The sequence below is a fragment of the Chionomys nivalis genome, chromosome 1 (genome assembly GCF_950005125.1).
Source record: "Chionomys nivalis chromosome 1, mChiNiv1.1, whole genome shotgun sequence".
Lineage (NCBI taxonomy): Eukaryota > Metazoa > Chordata > Mammalia > Rodentia > Cricetidae > Chionomys > Chionomys nivalis.
This window is the reverse complement of record NC_080086.1, coordinates 154,522,045-154,540,347: the sequence shown is the minus strand read 5'-3', so window position 1 is coordinate 154,540,347 and position 18,303 is coordinate 154,522,045. Positions and strand designations below refer to the sequence as shown.

General features: G+C 49.4%; 1 protein-coding gene across 2 annotated transcripts; it reads left to right on the top strand.

Annotated features, from left to right (window-relative positions):
* Positions 1-511: 511 nt before the first annotated feature.
* Positions 512-17,987, top strand: Znf775 (zinc finger protein 775). Of its 2 annotated transcripts, none has more exons than XM_057775914.1 (3): positions 512-620; positions 9,819-9,900; positions 15,502-17,987. In XM_057775914.1, exons 2-3 carry the CDS (start codon positions 9,870-9,872, stop codon positions 17,091-17,093), a joined length of 1,623 nt encoding a protein of 540 aa, XP_057631897.1. In that variant the 5' UTR covers positions 512-620; positions 9,819-9,869; the 3' UTR covers positions 17,094-17,987. The 2 variants fall into 2 exon arrangements, with proteins under 2 accessions (XP_057631897.1, XP_057631907.1); XM_057775924.1 differs by lacking the exon at positions 512-620 and adding an exon at positions 832-876.
* The last annotated feature ends 316 nt before the right edge of the window (positions 17,988-18,303 follow it).

Genomic DNA, 18,303 nt, shown 5'->3' with positions numbered 1-18,303 from the left:
TGCGGTTGTGTGCAGTGCCACCTGAACATAGCTTTCAGGGAGTAAAGAAAAAGGACCACACTAAAGTGGACATACTCTCGAGAGGGTTCCTAAGAGTGGTAGTTTCTATGCGGTCCGCGATGGCTTCACAGCACGGATACCAGTGGCACCTCAAAAATACTAGCTACTGCCAGACTCCGCACCTATGTTGCAAATTCAGATGTCAACACGCGCTTGTGCGGGAGGCAGAGCTCGCAAAGGCTGGCGGATCCGAGGCACCCAGTGGACGGGGAGCAGTAACGACGTAATGTCGCCCAGCACAGGGAGCCTGAGAAAAACCATTCCCATTCCCAGCGCTCAGCACACAGGTTCACAGCTCAGAGACGCTCGTCCGCGGGCAAGGTCAGACCCTGGCTATTGGCTCCGGAGAACAAAGGGGCCGCCCCACGGGCTGCTCCGATAGGACCGGGAGTGTCATCTGAGCCGCACAGCCAATCCTCAGACGGGGCGGTGCACAGCAGACAGCCAACCACGCGCGCCTGCCCGCCCCGTCTGACCCGGGACTGGCCGTGGCCTGGAGCCCGGTGCCCAAGTCACCCCTTGGGTAACAGCTCCCGTTAACCTTAGCCACAAAGTCAAAGGTATTTATTTCCCAGCCCCCCTCCCCCGAGTCCCTGTGCTTTCCGGGCGGGGAGGGGCGGTGCAGGGATGCACCAGCGCCCGGCCGCTGCTCCGCTGTCCCGGACTGCAGAGAAAGGATGAGTCCGGGGCCTTGAGGTGCCCCGAATCCCGCGCGCACCTCAGCTCCAGACCCAACTTTATGCACCTGCCCAGCGCTGCCGGGAGAGATCTGAGGCTGGCAGGGAGGGCAGCAGGCCAGGGCAGCGAGGTCAAGGGGTAGGAGAGCAGAGAGTCGCCAACGCATGGCCCCTCTGGTTGTTCTGAGTTCTCTGTGTCTGCCCCCACCCCACTTCCCCTCGTAGACTCGCTTCTGGAGACAGAAACCTCATTGTTAGCTACAGAAAGAATCAGAGTAGGTGAACCCTAAGTGAGCGGTTCGATGAGCCGGGATGAGGATGGAGGTGGAGAATACGTGAGGAAAAAAAACACACAGAAGTTACAGTGCGTGTTTTCGGGGAGAGGGTAGTTCCCGAGACACCCTTCAAGTAAAATTGATGCAGCAGCTTCAGTGGGTGTGGTGTTGGGTGACCTAGAGCTCAGAATTGTCTCCAGCTGCAGTGGAGGCTGGGTGTAGTCACCTAAGGTTGGAGACAAGTGACATTCCAGGCTCCGCATTTTTGTTTGTTCGGTTTTGTTTCTTAGCCCATGTGGAGCAATAACATGAAAACACTCCATAGCATTTGTGTCCTGTCAGTTCCAAGGTTCTATGATTCTGTGCTTCTGCCAGTCAGTTGTGGGGCGACCTTTATTTAAATGTGCTCTCAAAACCGTGTTTTGTAATGGTCTACAAGGCTGGGGCCTGGACTGTGTGCTGCGGTAGAGGCAGCCTGTATTAGGATGCGTTTGATCTTCTGTTACTAACAGAGAGTCACTAATGATGACAGTTACCCTGGTACTCATTTGGGTGTCATAAACAGTAGCTTTGCATCTCCAAACGGTGTCTGTCTCTGGCACAGCGGCCCTGATTTGGGCTGGGAAGGGATATGGGCAAGGTCACTGCAAGACAGGTTGCAGGTGGGTGAGGGCACAGCAAATCTGGGCATTGGGTGGTAAGATGTATGGGACAATGGGGTGGGGAACCAGAGACTAAACTTTGAGTGGCCTTGCCGTGACATTTTGTCTAGATCTCCAGGTGCCAGGGAGCCCTTGAAATATGTTAGGGGAGTAAAGCATCTAAATCGCAGTGGCTTCTGGGTGACAGGTGAATTTGAGGGACCAAGAAATCAGTAAAACTTTAGGATTTTATTGATTGTGTGTGTGAGAGAGAGAGGGAGGGAGAGGGAGGGAGGGAGGGAGCGAGCGAGAGGTGTCACAGTTTTGGGGAGTTGGTTCTCACACTCTACCATGTGGATCACATGGTTTCTGGGCATCAAACTTAGGTAAACAGGTTTGCATGTCAAATCCTTTACCCACTAAGCCAGTGGCTCTCAGCCTTCCTAACACTGCCACCCTTTAGTACAGTTCCTCATGTTGGTCCTGATGCTGCGGCCCTTTCTTTAATACAGTTCCTCATGTTGGTCCTAATGCTGAGGCCTTTAATACAGCTCCTCATGTTGGTCCTGATGCTGAGGCCTTTAATACAGCTCCTCATGTTGGTCCTGATGCTGTGGCCTTTGATACAGTTCCTCATGTTGGTCCTGATGCTGAGGCCTTTAATACAGCTCCTCATGTTGGTCCTGATGCTGTGGCCTTTGATACAGTTCCTCATGTTGGTTCTGATGCTGCAGCCCTTTATTTAATACAGTTCCTCATGTTGGTCCTGATGCTGCAGCCCTTTATTTAATACAGTTCCTCATGTTGGTCCTGATGCTGCAGCCCTTTATTTAATACAGCTCCTCATGTTGGTCCTGATGCTGTGGCCTTTAATACAGCTCCTCATGTTGGTCCTGATGCTGTGGCCTTTGATACAGTTCCTCATGTTGGTTCTGATGCTGCGGCCCTTTATTTAATACAGTTCCTCATGTTGGTCCTGATGCTGCAGCCCTTTATTTAATACAGTTCCTCATGTTGGTCCTGATGCTGCAGCCCTTTATTTAATACAGTTCCTCATGTTGGTCCTGATGCTGCAGCCCTTTATTTAATACAGCTCCTCATGTTGGTCCTGATGCTGTGGCCTTTAATACAGCTCCTCATGTTGGTCCTGATGCTGTGGCCTTTGATACAGTTCCTCATGTTGGTTCTGATGCTGCAGCCCTTTATTTAATACAGTTCCTCATGTTGGTCCTGATGCTGCAGCCCTTTATTTAATACAGTTCCTCATGTTGGTCCTGATGCTGCAGCCCTTTATTTAATATAGTTCCTCATGTTGGTCCTGATGCTAAGGCCCTTAATACAGTTCCTCATGTTGGTCCTGATGCTGTGGCCTTTAATACAGTTCCTCATGTTGGTCCTGATGCTGCGGCCCTTTATTTAATACAGTTCCTCATGTGGTGGTGACCCCAATCATAAAATGTTTTGAAGTTGCTACTTCATAACTAATTTTGCTTCTGTTATGTAATGTAAATATCTGTGTTTTCTGATGGTCTTAGTTGACCCAGGAGTTGATAACCGATGCACTGAATGATCTCACTGACATTTTTTTTTTTTGAAGTCATTTAGCTGAGATACAGTAAGACCTGAACTCAGAATCGGTGACAGATAGCCCAAGATGAGTTCCTGATTCTTATTCTAGGTGTGATGCGGAGGCCTGGAAGAACTTTGCTAGACTTGGGTGTGGGCTCAATAGAGAAACTTGAGTTGATGATTTAGACTTGGGGTAACTCAGCTCATCCAAAGTTGATAAAGGGGAATGGCCTGGTGGTTCTGTGTGGGCTAGGCCCTGAAGGATCTCACAATGCATTGGCTGCTGGGCCTAATTTAGTCTTTATGTTTCATAAGGCTACACAGGACTTCTACTCGGGGCTTCCTGCCTCCCTAAGTTCTGTTTCTTGGAGCGAATAGGCGTGTTAATAAGGCTCTGGAGAGTCAAAGACTTTTTTTTAAAGGTAGGGTTTCGTGTAACCCAGGTTAGTGTTGAACTTTATATATAGCTTAGGCTGGCCTTCAACTCCGCGGGCTCCTGTTTAGTGAAAGCTCGGGTTACATGAATGTCCTACTGCATTCCACTTTGAGAAGACTGCCTGCATTTCTGCTGTGCAGCAGTTTGTGTTGGTGCGCGTCACACGCATGCTTGCATGCTGTTGGATATGCATTTGTCTTTGAAAGACTTAATTTTACTTTATGTGTCTGGGTGCTTTGCCTGGTGTGTATGTCTATGCACCACACATACGCAGGCAGACCAGAAGAGGGAGTCAGATCTCCTGGAACCAGAGTTACATACCGTTGCCAGACACCATGTGGGTGCTGGGAGTCCAATCCTCTGTAAGAGCAGCAAGTGCTCCTGATTACCCAGGCACCTCCCCAGCCCCTATGCCTGTTGGAAGACACTTTCCTGTGCCTACATGTACAGTCCTCCAGCCCTCCAGCATGTGAAGGACATGCTGCCATGTCACCTGACCCCAGTGCATGTTTGAGATTATAGCTAATACTGGGCTGTACCAGTCTTTTCCAGCATGTACATCTGCCAGTTTAATTTACAGATTATACACAGAGAGAGGATAAGGTCAATAAATGATACAATATAACAGTTATGACAGTGTACTATATTAAATGTCATGTGATTCTTTGTTATCTCAAAATGTCTTTTGTACTGCACCAGGTGAGGTTGGCCATGGCTAACTGGATCTGGAAAACACACTGGGTGCAGCGGCCACTGTGCAATGTGGCAGGTATCCGTTCTGCATCTTTGCACTTCTGTTTGCTGAACTGGTTTGGGTAGGAGGTATGGCTTGCACGTGCAATTGGTTATGCTTCTTAGCTTCCTGTTGGCCTTTGGTCATGTTTGACTGAAATCTGTTCCGAAGCAGAGTAAATTTGTTGTTACTGACAAAGGACTGGGGACAGAGGAGTGACCACTTCTAAGTCTTCAACTTAATTATCCAGTCGCTCAGTGTGTATGGAGCCTCTTTTGTTACCCCCAGGAAGACAGCAGTGGCCTTGGCTGTCAGTCACTGTGGGGTAACCACATGTGGCCTTTGAATACTTATATGTGACCAGTATGATTGAGAAACTGAATTTTAAATGTTAACTTGTTGTCTGAGGTTTTCTGTCCTTACCGGCTCCCGCAGTCATTAAGTCCCAAAGAGGTCCACATTAACTATAAACTGATTGGCTCATTAGCGCAGGCTTCTTATTAGCTCTTATAACTTATATTAGCCCAGTATTCTTGTCTATGTTAGCCACATGGCTCAGTACCTTTTTCAGTGAGGCAGTCACACCTTGCTTCTTCTGTGGCTGGTCAGGACTACTGAGGAATGGGCTTCCTCCCAGAATTCTCCTGTTCTCTTTGACCCACCTCTACTTCCTCTCTGTTTGTCCCGCCTATACTTCCTGCCTGGCTACTGGCCAATCAGCATTTATTTAAAATATAATTGACAGAATACAAACCATTCTCCCATACCATTAATTTATTTAAATTTGAGGATGCTTGTTGTTGTATCTTTTAATGATTTATTTTTATTTTATGGGTATTAGTGTTTTCTTGCATGTATGTCTGTGTGAGGGTTCAGATCCCCTGGAACTGAAATTGCAAACAGGTGTGAGCTGCCATGTAGGCACTGGGAATTGAACTCTGGTCCTCTTTAAGGGCAGCCAGTGTTCTTAACCTACGAGCCATCTTTTCAACTCATTTGAATTTAAATAACCACATTGGGGCATAGAAGCCAAATTCCTGAAAATGAGGGAGTTTAGAGTTGTCTTTGCCCTCAGATAAGTCCTGTACCTTCTCTTTGAGGCTACATAGTTATGGAAAGTGCTCCAGTGGGGGCAAGCACCCCCCCCCATCCATCCTGGTGCCAGCATTTACATGACAGGAAATTTCAGGCAGAATTTCCTGAGCTAAAGGATGATGTGGGCTTTGCTTGCTGAGTGTGTGATACTTAGCGGATGCTCAGCAGCTAGTGGCATTCTCCTTGTTCCTGCTCACCACCTCATCTTTCTTCCCCAGGTCACTGTCAAGGACACCCCTTCCTCCACCCTCAGGTCCGTGTGGGTTTGGGGATGCACATCCTCTTCTCCATGGGGAGATCTAAGAGCCTCCTTGGCACAAAGAGACAGATGCTGCCCTCCACTATCCCTGTGTAGATGCTGTCCCAGCTCTCTGCAGCTCCCTGGTGAGGCTGGCGGCAGGGAAAGCAAGCAGAAGGATGATGCCCCTGCTGGGGTGCCCAGGACAGGCAGGGTCAGCGAATGCTAGGAAAGATGTGTCTGCCAGGAAGGGAAGTGGGATAGAGGGAATGGCCATGTGGGGAGGGCCCTGAGGCAGGCTGCTTCCTGCCTGGGTTTCCTGGGAAGGAGGAGAGCTCAACAGCATTAGGACCTTGTGGGACCCCTGCACTAAGAAAATCCAGTGTCTGGGCTCTTGTCATCGGAAGTCCTGCTTTGCTGGTGACAAAGGAGATATGAAGTGCTGTTCACTTCTCCCTTCCATTCCTGGGCAGGGGCCTACACTGTGGGAGGGGTGAGTCCGGGGGGACCTGAACAGGTCTCTGAGTTGCTTGTCCCTCATTTCCACTTCTCTACCCCATGCGCTGCAATCTATCTGACACCAAAGTCCCCTGGTTATATCCCCTGTCCCAGCCCTCACCACCTGCTGCTCTGTAGTTGGCAGAACAGCTGGTGGTTTGGGGCTCCCCGTCAGGGGAGTTCATATCCAAACTGCAACCTGACCCAGTGTGGGTCTCTAAGTTCCAGCAGGCCACAGGAAGATTGGGGTGACCAGGGGCCTTATCTTGTGTATGCCCTGTCCTCAGAGTGCTCATGGGTATGGAAGGAACCTAGAGTCAAGGTTCAGGGCCCTGTGGTAGACCAGCCTCTCTTCCTGTCTCTTGAGACTATATAGGAAGTAGTGTGTGTGTGTGTGTGTGTGTGTGTGTGTGTGTGTGTAGGGTTGCACCTGCCCCTTGTGCCTCTGTCCTGTTAGGATGTTTAGGTGGAAAGCCTGCTCACTTGGGTGTGTCTCTTGTCAGCTGACTGGTGTGTCAGGTGTTTTATGAGGAGGGACAATGTTCATGACATGGCAGAATGACAGATGGAAAGAGACCCTTGGAGGGCAGGGAATGGAGGCGGGGGGGCACTGAGAGCAGTGTCCACGTGTAGGGTCTGCCCTGGGATTGGCTCTCCCGGTGTGTGTCCTTCACACATGGAGCACCTGAGCATATGGGAAGTCCATCCCAAAAGGCTTGGCCCGCCTCCACATGTCTCTGCCTTTTCTGTCCTCCCGTCTCATTTCTCTCCGCATCTCCTTGGGCCTGTGTGGATCTCCTTCCTCTGCTCCCTTGTCTGTTCCTGCTGGGACCCCAGAAGAGTTGCTCTTCTGCCTGGTGTGGCCTGAACAGTCATGTTAAGGCGGTGCTCAGGCTGGGTTACCAAGAATCAAAGCCATTTCTTAAATCAGTTCCATTTCTTAAACAGTTCTTAGAAGCCAGAGCGGGTGACGTGTGCTCTGACTGGGTGGTCTAGGGCTTCTCACATGTGTAGGCTGAGTCCTGACCCTCTAGCTCTGCCTCTCAGTTGAGTCTCATGGCCAGATGACTTTTATGTTTCGGTCTTCTAGGTTTCTTGAGGTGGTTCCCAAGGTGTGGGGTGCAGAAACTCACACACAGAGAGGGACCTGGGGGTACTGGGTGGTGGGCAAGAGGGAGCTCAAGTCCCCAGATGTCCCTTAAGGTAGGGCTTGCCTTCAGCTGCTTGCTGCTCTCTCCTCTGCCAGCAGTGGGTTTCAGTGTCTGTGAGAAAACACAGCAGGAGTGGAAATGTGTCCCAGACCCCCATGGAGAATCAGAACCACAAACAAGACTGGCTGCCTCCACAGAAGAGGGCACAGGGGCAAAAGAGAAAGAAAGGTGTACTTTTTTCATTGAATAAATATTAGTAGGAATGATAACACTGGCCCAGATGTAACCCAGGAAGAAGCATGTTCTCACAACAAAACTCACTGGTCGTTAGGCAGGAAAATGTCGCATGTCACATGCAACTCATGAGTCCTCCTGATTGTTGGGGGTGACTGTCTGTTAGATAATTGCCCTTATCCAAATTAAAAATAAACATATTTTTATGACAGAAAAAAAGGTTTGCTGCCAGGTGCCAGCCTGCTGGAGAGAGGTACCCAGTTTTCCGAGGAGAGAGGCCTCTGGGCTACCTGCCTGTTTCCTATCTCCAATGGACAGCTCCCAGACCCTTGAGGAAGACAGCGGGTTGTCAAGCTGGCAAGAGGCTTATTTAGTTTTGAAAAGATTTACATTTGTTTAGAGAGGACAGAGTCAGAGCTTAGCAACTAAAAGGGGGTGTCTCTCCCCACCCTTGCATCTGGGGTCTGTATTTCTAGTTAGGGCTCTTGATTTCTAGCCTGGGTAAGCACCCCCAGAGCAGACTCAGGAAGGGGAGGGGGAGACGTCAAATTGAGGGCTGGTCTTTAGGGCCCAGAGTTGGTTTTCTAGTGAAGATAACCCAATCAAAAATACCAAGCTGTCCGGGGCTAGCATGAAACAAGCTTTGAATTTCTATTGGGCAGCTAGCCACAGAGTCCTTGGTTGTGCTAATGGGGTGTTGTCAGGTGAAGCTGGACCCCAGCCTTAGGAGAGACAGTCACACCAATGTGGTGGAGAGCATGAGACCACCTGTGAGCCACAGCACAATGCCAGGCTGCAGACTTGGGAATACGCAGACCAGTAAAGATGCTGTGAGGTGATAGAAAGTGTCGGAGGTGAGCTGGGGAGGGAGCTCAGTTCGTTGAGTGAATGCATCCTGGAAGCTGTGAGTTCTAGCCCTAGCACCACATAGAAAGGCAGGCATGGCGGGCGGCACAGGTCTGTGATGGCCGCACTAGGGAGATGACAGAAAGTCGTGAACTGAAGGTCATCCTTGAGTATGTGGCAAGCGAGGCTACTCTGGCCTACACAAGACATTGCCTCACACTCTTAAATACAGGGAAATGGAAAAGAAAGTTGAGGGGGGTTAGGCTTGTACACTGAGGTCCCAGGGTGAGCCAGCCACTCTGGTAAGGTACCACCTAGTAGAAGGAGGAAGCAAGAGTGAGAGGCAGAGACTGTAGTGATGAGCAAGGCTGAGGGGGTCAAAACCTGGGGCATCCAAGCACCTGTTATGGTCTGTCTCAAGCCATACCCCAGGTATAAAGGGAAGCAGCTAATGTTCAAAAGATGATCATAAAATACGATTGATGGGGCTGGAGAGGTGGCTCAGAGGTTAAGAGCACTGACTGCTTCTCCAAAGGTCCTGAGTTCAATTCCCAGCAAGCACATGGTGGCTTACAGCTATCTATAATTAAATCTGGTGATCTCTTCTGGCCTGCAGGTACACATGTAGGCAGAATACTTTATACATAATAAATTAATAAATCTTTTTAAAAAATAAGATTTGTGAATCCTTGATCATGAACTAGGGAGTGGTGATCTAGCACGTTCTTGGTGGTGGGGGCACCAACAGTGACTGTGAGATGTCATTGTTCAGGGGTATTGGAAGAGTGTCCCACTGACTGACCTAGGAAATAGGAATTGAACTCCAGGCCTTGCACATGCTGGCCAAGCACTCAGCTTTTCCAGGTGCCCTCTCCCCTGCCCTTGCACCTGGGGTTTGCATTTCTAGTCAGGGCTCTTGATTTCTAGCCTGGGTAGGCAACCCCAGAGCAGACTCAGGAAGGTGGGGCAGGGGAGACGTCAAATTGGGGGCTGGTCTCTAGGGCCCAGAGTTGGTTTCCTAGTGAAGATAACCCAACCTTACCTGAGATACCTCAGGTGTCGTACCCCTCACATGCCCTCTACCCATACAGAGGGTGTGGGCCCTGAGGCCTTGGTGAGGGAGTTAGGGAGTTCATACCCAGTTCCGCTGTTTAGTCTCTGTGTCTCTGGGCACATTAAGAGGGGCCCAGTTTCCTCTTCGTAAATGAGAACTGTACCCTCTTACCTTTGCCTCTGCACATTTCCCCTGAGGGAGTGGGTCAAATTCTGAGAAAAAGCCTGGGCTGTGAGATGGGAGAGGACTGGAAAATGGGTTTGACCATGTGCCATTGGCCCTTCTTTCTCTTTTCTTCCATCTTGCCTCAGGTGGTGGGGCTGAGACCTTCCCAGCACTGATGCCGAGGGAGGCCTGCAGGGATGGAGAGCGGCCTGGCTGGCAGCGGCTCAGGTAAGAGAAGTCAGCCTCCCTCTCCCAGACCCCTTGCTCTCCTGGGAGCCAAATGGAAGTTGCCGCCCTTAACTGGTGTCTTCTAGAATGTAGAATTCAGGGTGGGAACCAGGACTTTGATGGTCATCCAAAGAATAAAACAAAGGCAGTAATCTTGGAAGCACAGAAAAGGCAAAGCCAGACCCATAGACACACAGCATCCTGGGTAAAAAGTGGGATGTGCTTTTCAGTGCTGGGACTGGGGCTTGAGGACACTTGGCTGGTCAGACTCAGAGAATAAGCTCTCTGGCTAGGGCAGTTGGCTAAGAAGCTGCTGTTCATTGGCCATCAATTCAGACTATTAGGGATCCAGGATCATCGGAGTTCAGGGTCTTCATCATTGTGGCTGTTGTGATGACAAACACAGCAAGTCTGGGGATTTCCCAGGCAAATGCTTCCTGGAGTGGAAAATTTTCCTGCCTGGTCTTGTGCTCTTGATTGGAGCTCTCTGCAGGGCTGCAGCAGCCCCCACCTGCCAGTGGCCCTCCCAGCTCTTGGTAGCTGTCCTGTCATGGCAACAGAGAGCATTGTTTTGCTATAAGAATGGGGAACACTACCTGTAGGCCAGAGACTTTACCACACTTGAGCCCAGAGGAATGTGCCTCTGGACAGGCTGGAGTTCAAGCACACCCCCTTCCTCAGCCGAGGACCTGCAGGGGTCTGTGCTGGGTCCATTTTCCTCTCTTCTGTTCAGCAGGTGCTTGGAGAAGAGCTCTGTCTGTGTTGTCTCTGTGGTTGGATGTCAAGGCTAGTTTAACTAGATAAGGCATCAAACATGGGGCCTCTGGGTTATTTTAATAGATACTGTGTCAATCAGGGACAGTGATCTCTTCTCACTGAATGAACCTCAGACTCACTGCCAGGGTAGATACTTGCACTAAATACCTCTTTTGTGCCCAGATTTCAGTGCAGTTCAGGGGACATTCCTATAATTAATTAAACTCATTACACTTGAATACCCATTCCATTCCTGCCAATATATAATTGAAGCCATTGCTTTCCTTCCTTCCTTCCTTCCTTCCTTCCTTCCTTCCTTCCTTCCTTCCTTCCTTCCTTCCTTCCTTCTTTCTTTCTTTCTTTTTTTTTGGTTTTTCGAGATAGGGTTTCTGTGTAACAGCCCTACAACTGTCCTGGAACCCTGTCTGTAGACCAGCCTGGCCTTAAACTCACAAGATCCGCCTGCCTCTGTCTCCTGAGTGCTGGGATTAAAGGTGTGCACCACCACGGCCCAGCTACTGCTTTCCTTCTTAAGCATGAATTATTCAAGTGAATTCTCATGTCCAAGCACAGAGAAGACCAAAATTTACTTAGAGCTGATTTATTGTTTTTATTGAGCTATACATTTCTCTTCTCTCCCCTCTCCCCCACCCCCGTCCCCTTCTCCCTCTCCCATGGTCCCCACGCTCCCAATAGAGCTGATTTTTATTAACACTGTGCACCAGGAATCTATTGTATTTCCTCCTGAAAGAAAATGTCTTAGTTACATTCCTGTTTCTGTGATAAAATACCATGACCAGGGCAACATTAAGGAAAATCATTTAATTTGGCTTATGATTTCAGAGTTAGACTCCATAATGGTGGAGTGAAGGAACAGCTGAGGGCAGAGAGAGAGAAACAGAGACAGAGAAAGACCAAGAGAGAGGGGATTGGCGAATGCATTGGAGATGGTGCAAGTCTTCTGAAACCTCAAAGCCTGCCCCATTGACACACCTCCTCCAACAAGGTCACCCTTCCTTCTACTAACTGGGGACCAAGTATTTAAACATATGCCCCCTCTGGAAGCCATTCCCATTCAAACCACCACAGAAAGACAGTTGGCACTAAGACCTTTGTCTTCAGTAAAGTCTAGTGGTTTTCTTTTCAGAACGCTTCCTAAGGCTCTCACAGTTAATGTATCTTGGCGGTTGTCTGTTTTAAAAGTGGTTGATCTTGTAAGCCTTTGTGCCTGTGTTCTCACGGCACCATAGTATCTCAGTTTGTTGGTGGGTTCTCTGGCACACACCCAAGTTAATAATCATAAGCACAGGAGAGGTTTTCTTTCCTCTTTGCAGTATTTTTGTGTTTTCTCTTCTATCTTTTGGTTGAGTCTTCAAGGTTAAATAGTATCAGTGATAACGAGTATCCTTAATTTGTTCTTAGTATTGTCTTCACTTCTTTGCTGTTGAATAGAAAGCTTGTAATTTTAATGTGCATCTTTTGTTATCTTGAGTTTCTTTATATTCCTAGTTTGCTAGTGCCTTCCTTCCCTCCTCCTGAAACGGTGTTTATTTTTTTTTCATATGACTTTCTGTATCTTTTGAGAATGGTATAAGGAATACCTTTTTTTTTTTTTTTTTTTTTAATGCTGGGGAATCATTAATGCTAGGCAAGCACTCTACAACCCCAGCTGATACTTTACTTTTAATAAGTTAACATCAAGAATTATATCCTTACTTTTCTGGGGAAAAACAAATTCCCAGCAAGGCTGTAATAGCTCTCATTCTGCTGAGCTTGCTTTGCAAACGTTTGTGTCTGAGGAGTATAAACCACAGCCGTAAACCTGCCTACGCCCATCTTTGCATGCTTGTCATATCGACTGCTCCCTGTCCCTCATTCTCTCCTCTCCTCCTCTGTCTCCCTCCCTCTTCTCTCCTTCCCTCCCTCCTTCTTCCTCCCCAGTTACTGAATAGTTCCAGAGCTGGGACTAATCCTTTCTTATAAAAGACATTTTTCATTTTTGAGTGCTGCGTGTGTCTGTGAGTGTGTGACACACAATGTGCAGGTTCCCACAGATGCCAGAAGGGAGCATCAGATCCCCAGAGCTAGAGTTAGAGCTGGTTGTGAGCCCCCTCCTGGGAACTGAGTCCCGAGCAGCACATGCTCTTAGATGCTGAGACAGCTCTCAACCTCCCTTTGAGTTTTTGTAGACTGTGTTGATATAGCTATGTTGTTTATAACCCGATCGAGCTAGAATTCAGCTTTCACAATAGTCTCTTATAAGTATTTATATAGTCAGTTTTTAAAACCTGCTCCTATTTAAAATGTGTTTTTATTTTTACTTTTTTTGTTGTTGTTGTTGTTGTTTTAAAACAGGGTCTCTTTAGGTAGCTTATGTAGCCCTGGTTGTCCTGAAACTTACTATGTAGGTGAGACTAACCTCAAACTCACAGAGCTCTGTCTGCTTCTGCCTACCAAGTGTTAGGATTAAAGGAGTACACTGCTAGGCCATTTTTATGTGCATGCAAGTTTTGCCTGCATGTGTCTGTGCATCACGTGCATGTGGTGCCCATAAAGGCCAGAGGAGGGCGTCATTGCAGGTTGATTATGAGCCGCCTTGTGGGCACTGGGAACTGAACCCTGGTCCTCTGGAAGAGCAGCCAGTGCTCTTAACCACTGAGCCATCTCTCCAGCCCCTTGAACCTGCTCTTGAATTCATTTTAATTTATATTTTCTTATAATATTATTTACTTTATGTTTACAAATTCAGTGATATAAAGGCTATATACAATATTTTAGTATTTTTGGAACCCTTTTGTATTTCTGTGAGTCTTTGTTTTTTAACTTTATTAGTGCCTTTTTTCTACTTCTTTGAATGTGTCTCTGTGCAGATGCTGAAATCTATTGTTTGCAAATCTTCCTGACTCATGACGAGTTCATACTGCCTCCTTCTTATTGGTTGTGAGCTTCTTACTGAAACATAACACACACAGAAAGAAGCACATGTTACAAACTACATAAATTCTTACAAAACAGCTCACCTTTGTGACCAGGACCCCCACATCAAGGGAGATCACTGACAGGATCTCAGAACTCCTGTCTCTGTGATGGGCTGTGATCTAATTCAGATAGTCTTACCAGATTTGATTTTCATGTAGGTGAATCACAGCTATACTCTGCCCTTTCCGAAGCTGTCTTCCCCATGGCTTCTTACCGCTGGGAGCCTGGATGTAAGGTGTAGGCTGGGAGCTGTTTCCCTGAGCTCTAGTGTAGTGGTTCTCAAACTGTGAGTTATGATCCCTTTCACAGGGGTCTCATATCAGATGTCCTGTGTATCAGATGTTTACATAATGATTCATAGTCATAGCAAAATCACAGTAATGAAGTAGCAACAAAAATGATGTATTTTTGGGGTCAGCACAACATGACCTGCATTAAAGGGTCGCGATGCTGGGAAGGTTGAGAACCACTGCCCTGGTGGATTACCTTTACTAAAAGGGCATGGAATACCTTTTTCCATGCTGAGCCTTGGGGCCTACCTCCTCATTTGTGTTTTTGTGAGAGAAAGATGGAGGCCCTTCCAGTGGGTTGTTCCTGCTCTTGGGTGCTGTATTGAAGCAGGGACCCTGCCAGTGGAGACAAAGGGTTGATAACTAAGGGTGTGTTAGCCCTAACCACTGAGGTACTGGGCATGCCTTTGCCTGGAAAAGTCCTGGCGTCAATTCTCCTAGGAAGAGAATAGTAAGTTTTAGCCTGGTGAGAAGACTCAATAGGTGATGCTCTTTGGGGGCAGGAGATGCTCTTACAGGGTCAGGAGATGCTCTCTACTGGACAGGAGATGTGTTATGGGGCAGGCGGAGCTCTTACAAGGCAGGCGGTACTCTTAGCAAGCCTGACAGCCCAACTCAAGTTCAACCTCTCTAAACCTACCTGAAGGTGGAAGGGGAAGGCCTGCTCCACAGAGCCGTCCTCAGACCTCCACATTGAACTGCCCCTCCCCTCACAGAATCACTTTTTAAAAATTGAACATTTTAACAATTTTTTAAATTGAAATTTTGAACATTGGCGACCTTCTTTCTTCCTGAGTCAGGAAGCATCACTGCCTGGTGTTGGGGACCAGACTCAACAAAAACACCTCTTACTAGGGATTTATAAGTATAAGTAAAGAATATGAAGACATGTGAAAAATAATGAAGCAGAAACCATAGAATAGTACCAGGAGGATATTCCAGTGAATACTGAAATTCTTTTCCATTTGCTCTTATACTCAATACTAAAGGGGGAAGAAGGCAACAAAAGACTTCTTTAACATGATACAAAGGACAGCTTGAACAGTTAATTGCTTTAACACTTTGAGACATCAAGTCATTAGCATTCTGTTGTTTAGGCAGTGAAGCCACCCTAGACCAAGTATCCTGAAGGTATCCACTCCCCAGGTAACCTAACCTTATTTTACAAATGAAGGAGCAAATAAGTGTGCTTGCACATCCTGACCATCTGTCAGGATGGAAATAGGATCACAGTACTGGGCCTCCACAGCCTGGGTTCTTTTATATCTCTGCATCTGCTGGGCATTGGATAGAGAAGTAAGGACAGTTTGTTCATGAGGGACTCCACGACCTTGGCAAGCTAGTCCTGCACTTGTCTTTACTCTCCTGTGGGCTTTTTCCTCTCTTCACACTCTCCCTGCCCACATAGGATCCTTGTCTTCCCCTACCCCCCATTCTTTCCTCCCATCTTCCTCCCTACATTTAAAGCTATTTGCCTTCACTGTTTCAACTGCCCCTACCCTTCCTGGACATCTTCCTCACTAGGCTCATTGAACCCCACAATCATGTCTTCTGGCTTTTCCCTTTTCCTCTGCAGGAGATGGGCTGGCAGGGATCAAGCAGGAGAAACCAGAGTGGCCGCTGCAGACTGTGGTATCTCAGGCTGCGCTTCCGGAGAAGGACAAGGAAAACATATTTCAGCCGCAGAGTGGCCTCCCACCGTGCCAGACTATGGGGCGGCGGGCTATGGGGTCACAGGAGGAAATTGGGGGTGCTTGGTGGGCCCCACCCCCTGAGCAGGAAGCCCGGCTGGCTGCTCGAGTTCCGGGGACAGCTCCAGGCCCTCTGAGCCCTGCACTTTCTGCGGGTGGGGGTCATTTCGTGTGCATGGATTGTGGGAAAAGGTTCAGCTGGTGGTCATCCTTGAAGATCCACCAGCGCACACACACGGGCGAGAAGCCTTACCTCTGCAGCAAATGTGGCAAGAGTTTTAGCCAGAAGCCCAACCTGGAGCGCCACCAGCGTCACCACACTGGCGAGAGGCCCTTCTGCTGTCCAGAGTGCACAAGACGCTTCAGTCAGAAGCAGCACCTGCTCAAGCACCAGAAGACTCACTCTCGGCCCACCACTCACTCGTGTCCAGAATGCAAGCGCTGCTTCAGGCACCAAGTGGGCCTCCGCGTCCATCTGCGAGCGCATGCCCGGGACCGCCTGGGTGCCCATGTCAGCTTGCATGAGATGCTCCAGTATGCTGCGGCACGCCGCCGGGCCTGCCATCTGCGCCCTGGATCCCCACGCAGACGCCCTGAGTGGCTCTGGCTGAGACTCTGCCAGGGCTGGTGGGGCCAGCACAGGGTACGGACAGCAGCTCACCACCGCTTAGGTCCCAATGAGCAACGCCAGTTCATCTGCAATGAGTGTGGCAAGAGCTTCACATGGTGGTCATCGCTGAATATCCATCAGCGCATCCACACAGGCGAGAGGCCCTATGCGTGCCCTGAATGCGGCCGCCGCTTTAGCCAGAAGCCCAACCTCACGAGGCACCTGCGCAACCACACAGGCGAGCGGCCACACCCATGCTCGCACTGTGGCCGCAGCTTCCGTCAGAAGCAGCACCTGCTCAAGCACTTGCGCACGCACCTGCCTGGTGCCCAGGCCACGAGGTGTACCAGCTGTGGACAGAACTGCCCCAGCCGTATGGCACTGCGGGCGCACCAACGTGTGCATGCCACTACAGAGCTGTGGTCGCGATCTCCAGTCCAGAGTGGTGTGCCTGGTTCGGAATCACAAGCTGAGATTGCCCCAAGTGTGACTCTGAAGACCCAGGGTACTCAGGATGCCAAGGAAGTGCTGTGTGGTCAGGAGTGCGAGACCCAGGCTGCACCCAGTGAGCAGCGCCAGTTCATCTGTAACGAGTGCGGCAAGAGTTTCTCATGGTGGTCAGCGCTCACCATCCACCGGCGCATTCACACGGGCGAGCGGCCCTATGCGTGCCCAGACTGTGGACGCTGTTTCAGCCAGAAACCCAACCTCACACGACACCGGCGCAACCACACCGGCGAGAGACCCTACCTGTGCACTGTCTGCGGCCGTGGATTCCGTCAAAAGCAGCATCTACTCAAGCACCAGCGTGTGCATGGCGGAGCTCAGGCCCCACACCCTGGCCCAGAGGAGGAGAAAGAGCTGTAGAGTGTGCCGCCTGTGCAGTTGATGGTGGCAGGCGGCAGAATGTGTGCTTACAGGGTGTCGTGGGGAACAGGAGGGCCGGGAATACTGACTCTTGATGCCCTTCAAGTTAGATCCTATTGAAAAGCTCCCCAAGGTTCTGAGAGCTGAGGATGGTATTCCAGAAGCATCTCAAGGAAGCCTGAGAAGTGCCTATTGGGGGAGGAGGTGATTCAAAGCTGAGTCTGATGGGAATGTGTTCACTAGTGCAGCATTTAGAACTGACCCCAGCCTGAGGCACCTAGTGAAGAGCCCTAGGAAAGCCTCCTTGTGTGAAATGGCCTGGAACTGATCATCGGTAGCACTGTCCTGTCACATAGCTACAAGGTGGTTAGAGGGGTGGTCCCCGTGGGAAGAGGGTCACAGACTCTGATTTGGCTAGAAGGAGTAATTATTTCCCCAGCACCAAGGACAGTGCCACCTGTACCTGGCTTGATGATTTGATGGTCTCTCTCTCCCACCCTGAGTGTCTCACTGCTCATGGTGCCAGGTGTGGCAGACCTGGCCATAGAACTGATAATGTATGTGATGACTAAGAGTGGGGTACGGACACATGGTCTCAGCCAAGCTTGGCTGCCTGGGAAAGTCGCCGTGTGTTCCAGGTGTGCAGGTGTCTGTGACTGACATGGGTCCTCGCCTATAATGGTGTTGGAGAAAAATGAAGGACTAAATATTCCACATGGTGTCACTGTCCTTTTGCATCAACCTACTGGAGACCAGATGTGCGTGCTCCCTAGGACTCCAAGGGTGTTGGTGGGGTTGCCATTCATATGTGCCCTCCTCCTACCTGCTGCCCAGGCTGGAGGGTAGTTTTCTGTCTCCCACTCTTCTTCATGTCCGTTACACGTCTCTCCCCATATGCTGATCCTCTGTGCCCCACTCTGTCCCTCTGAGGTCACCTCTCCTGCTTCTGTAAAGCAGGGTGACTGATGTCCTGGTGCCGACAGCAGCCAGGGCTCCAGCTCAGGCTATAGCCTTGGATGTATTCCTCCCTGAAGATGGGCACTGGGGCTGGATGGTTTAGAAGTAGAAAGAATGGGGCCCAGGACAGTTCTGGAGAAGGGAGAACTACACTTGCTGGCCTCCTGGGCCTGCATCTTCCTGGAGATGCCAAGCAGTGTTGAGTTCAGCCTGGCTTTAGGCCACTGCTCTAGGAAGAGTAGTTTAACCTTTT

Excerpts from the sequence above, each read along its gene's own strand:
- Znf775 (XM_057775914.1), top strand. The coding sequence starts at position 9,870 with ATGGAGAGCGGCCTGGCTGGCAGCGGCTCAG. Across the intron at positions 9,901-15,501 it reads CCTGGCTGGCAGCGGCTCAG|GAGATGGGCTGGCAGGGATC; the intron begins GTAAGAGAAGTC and ends TTTCCTCTGCAG.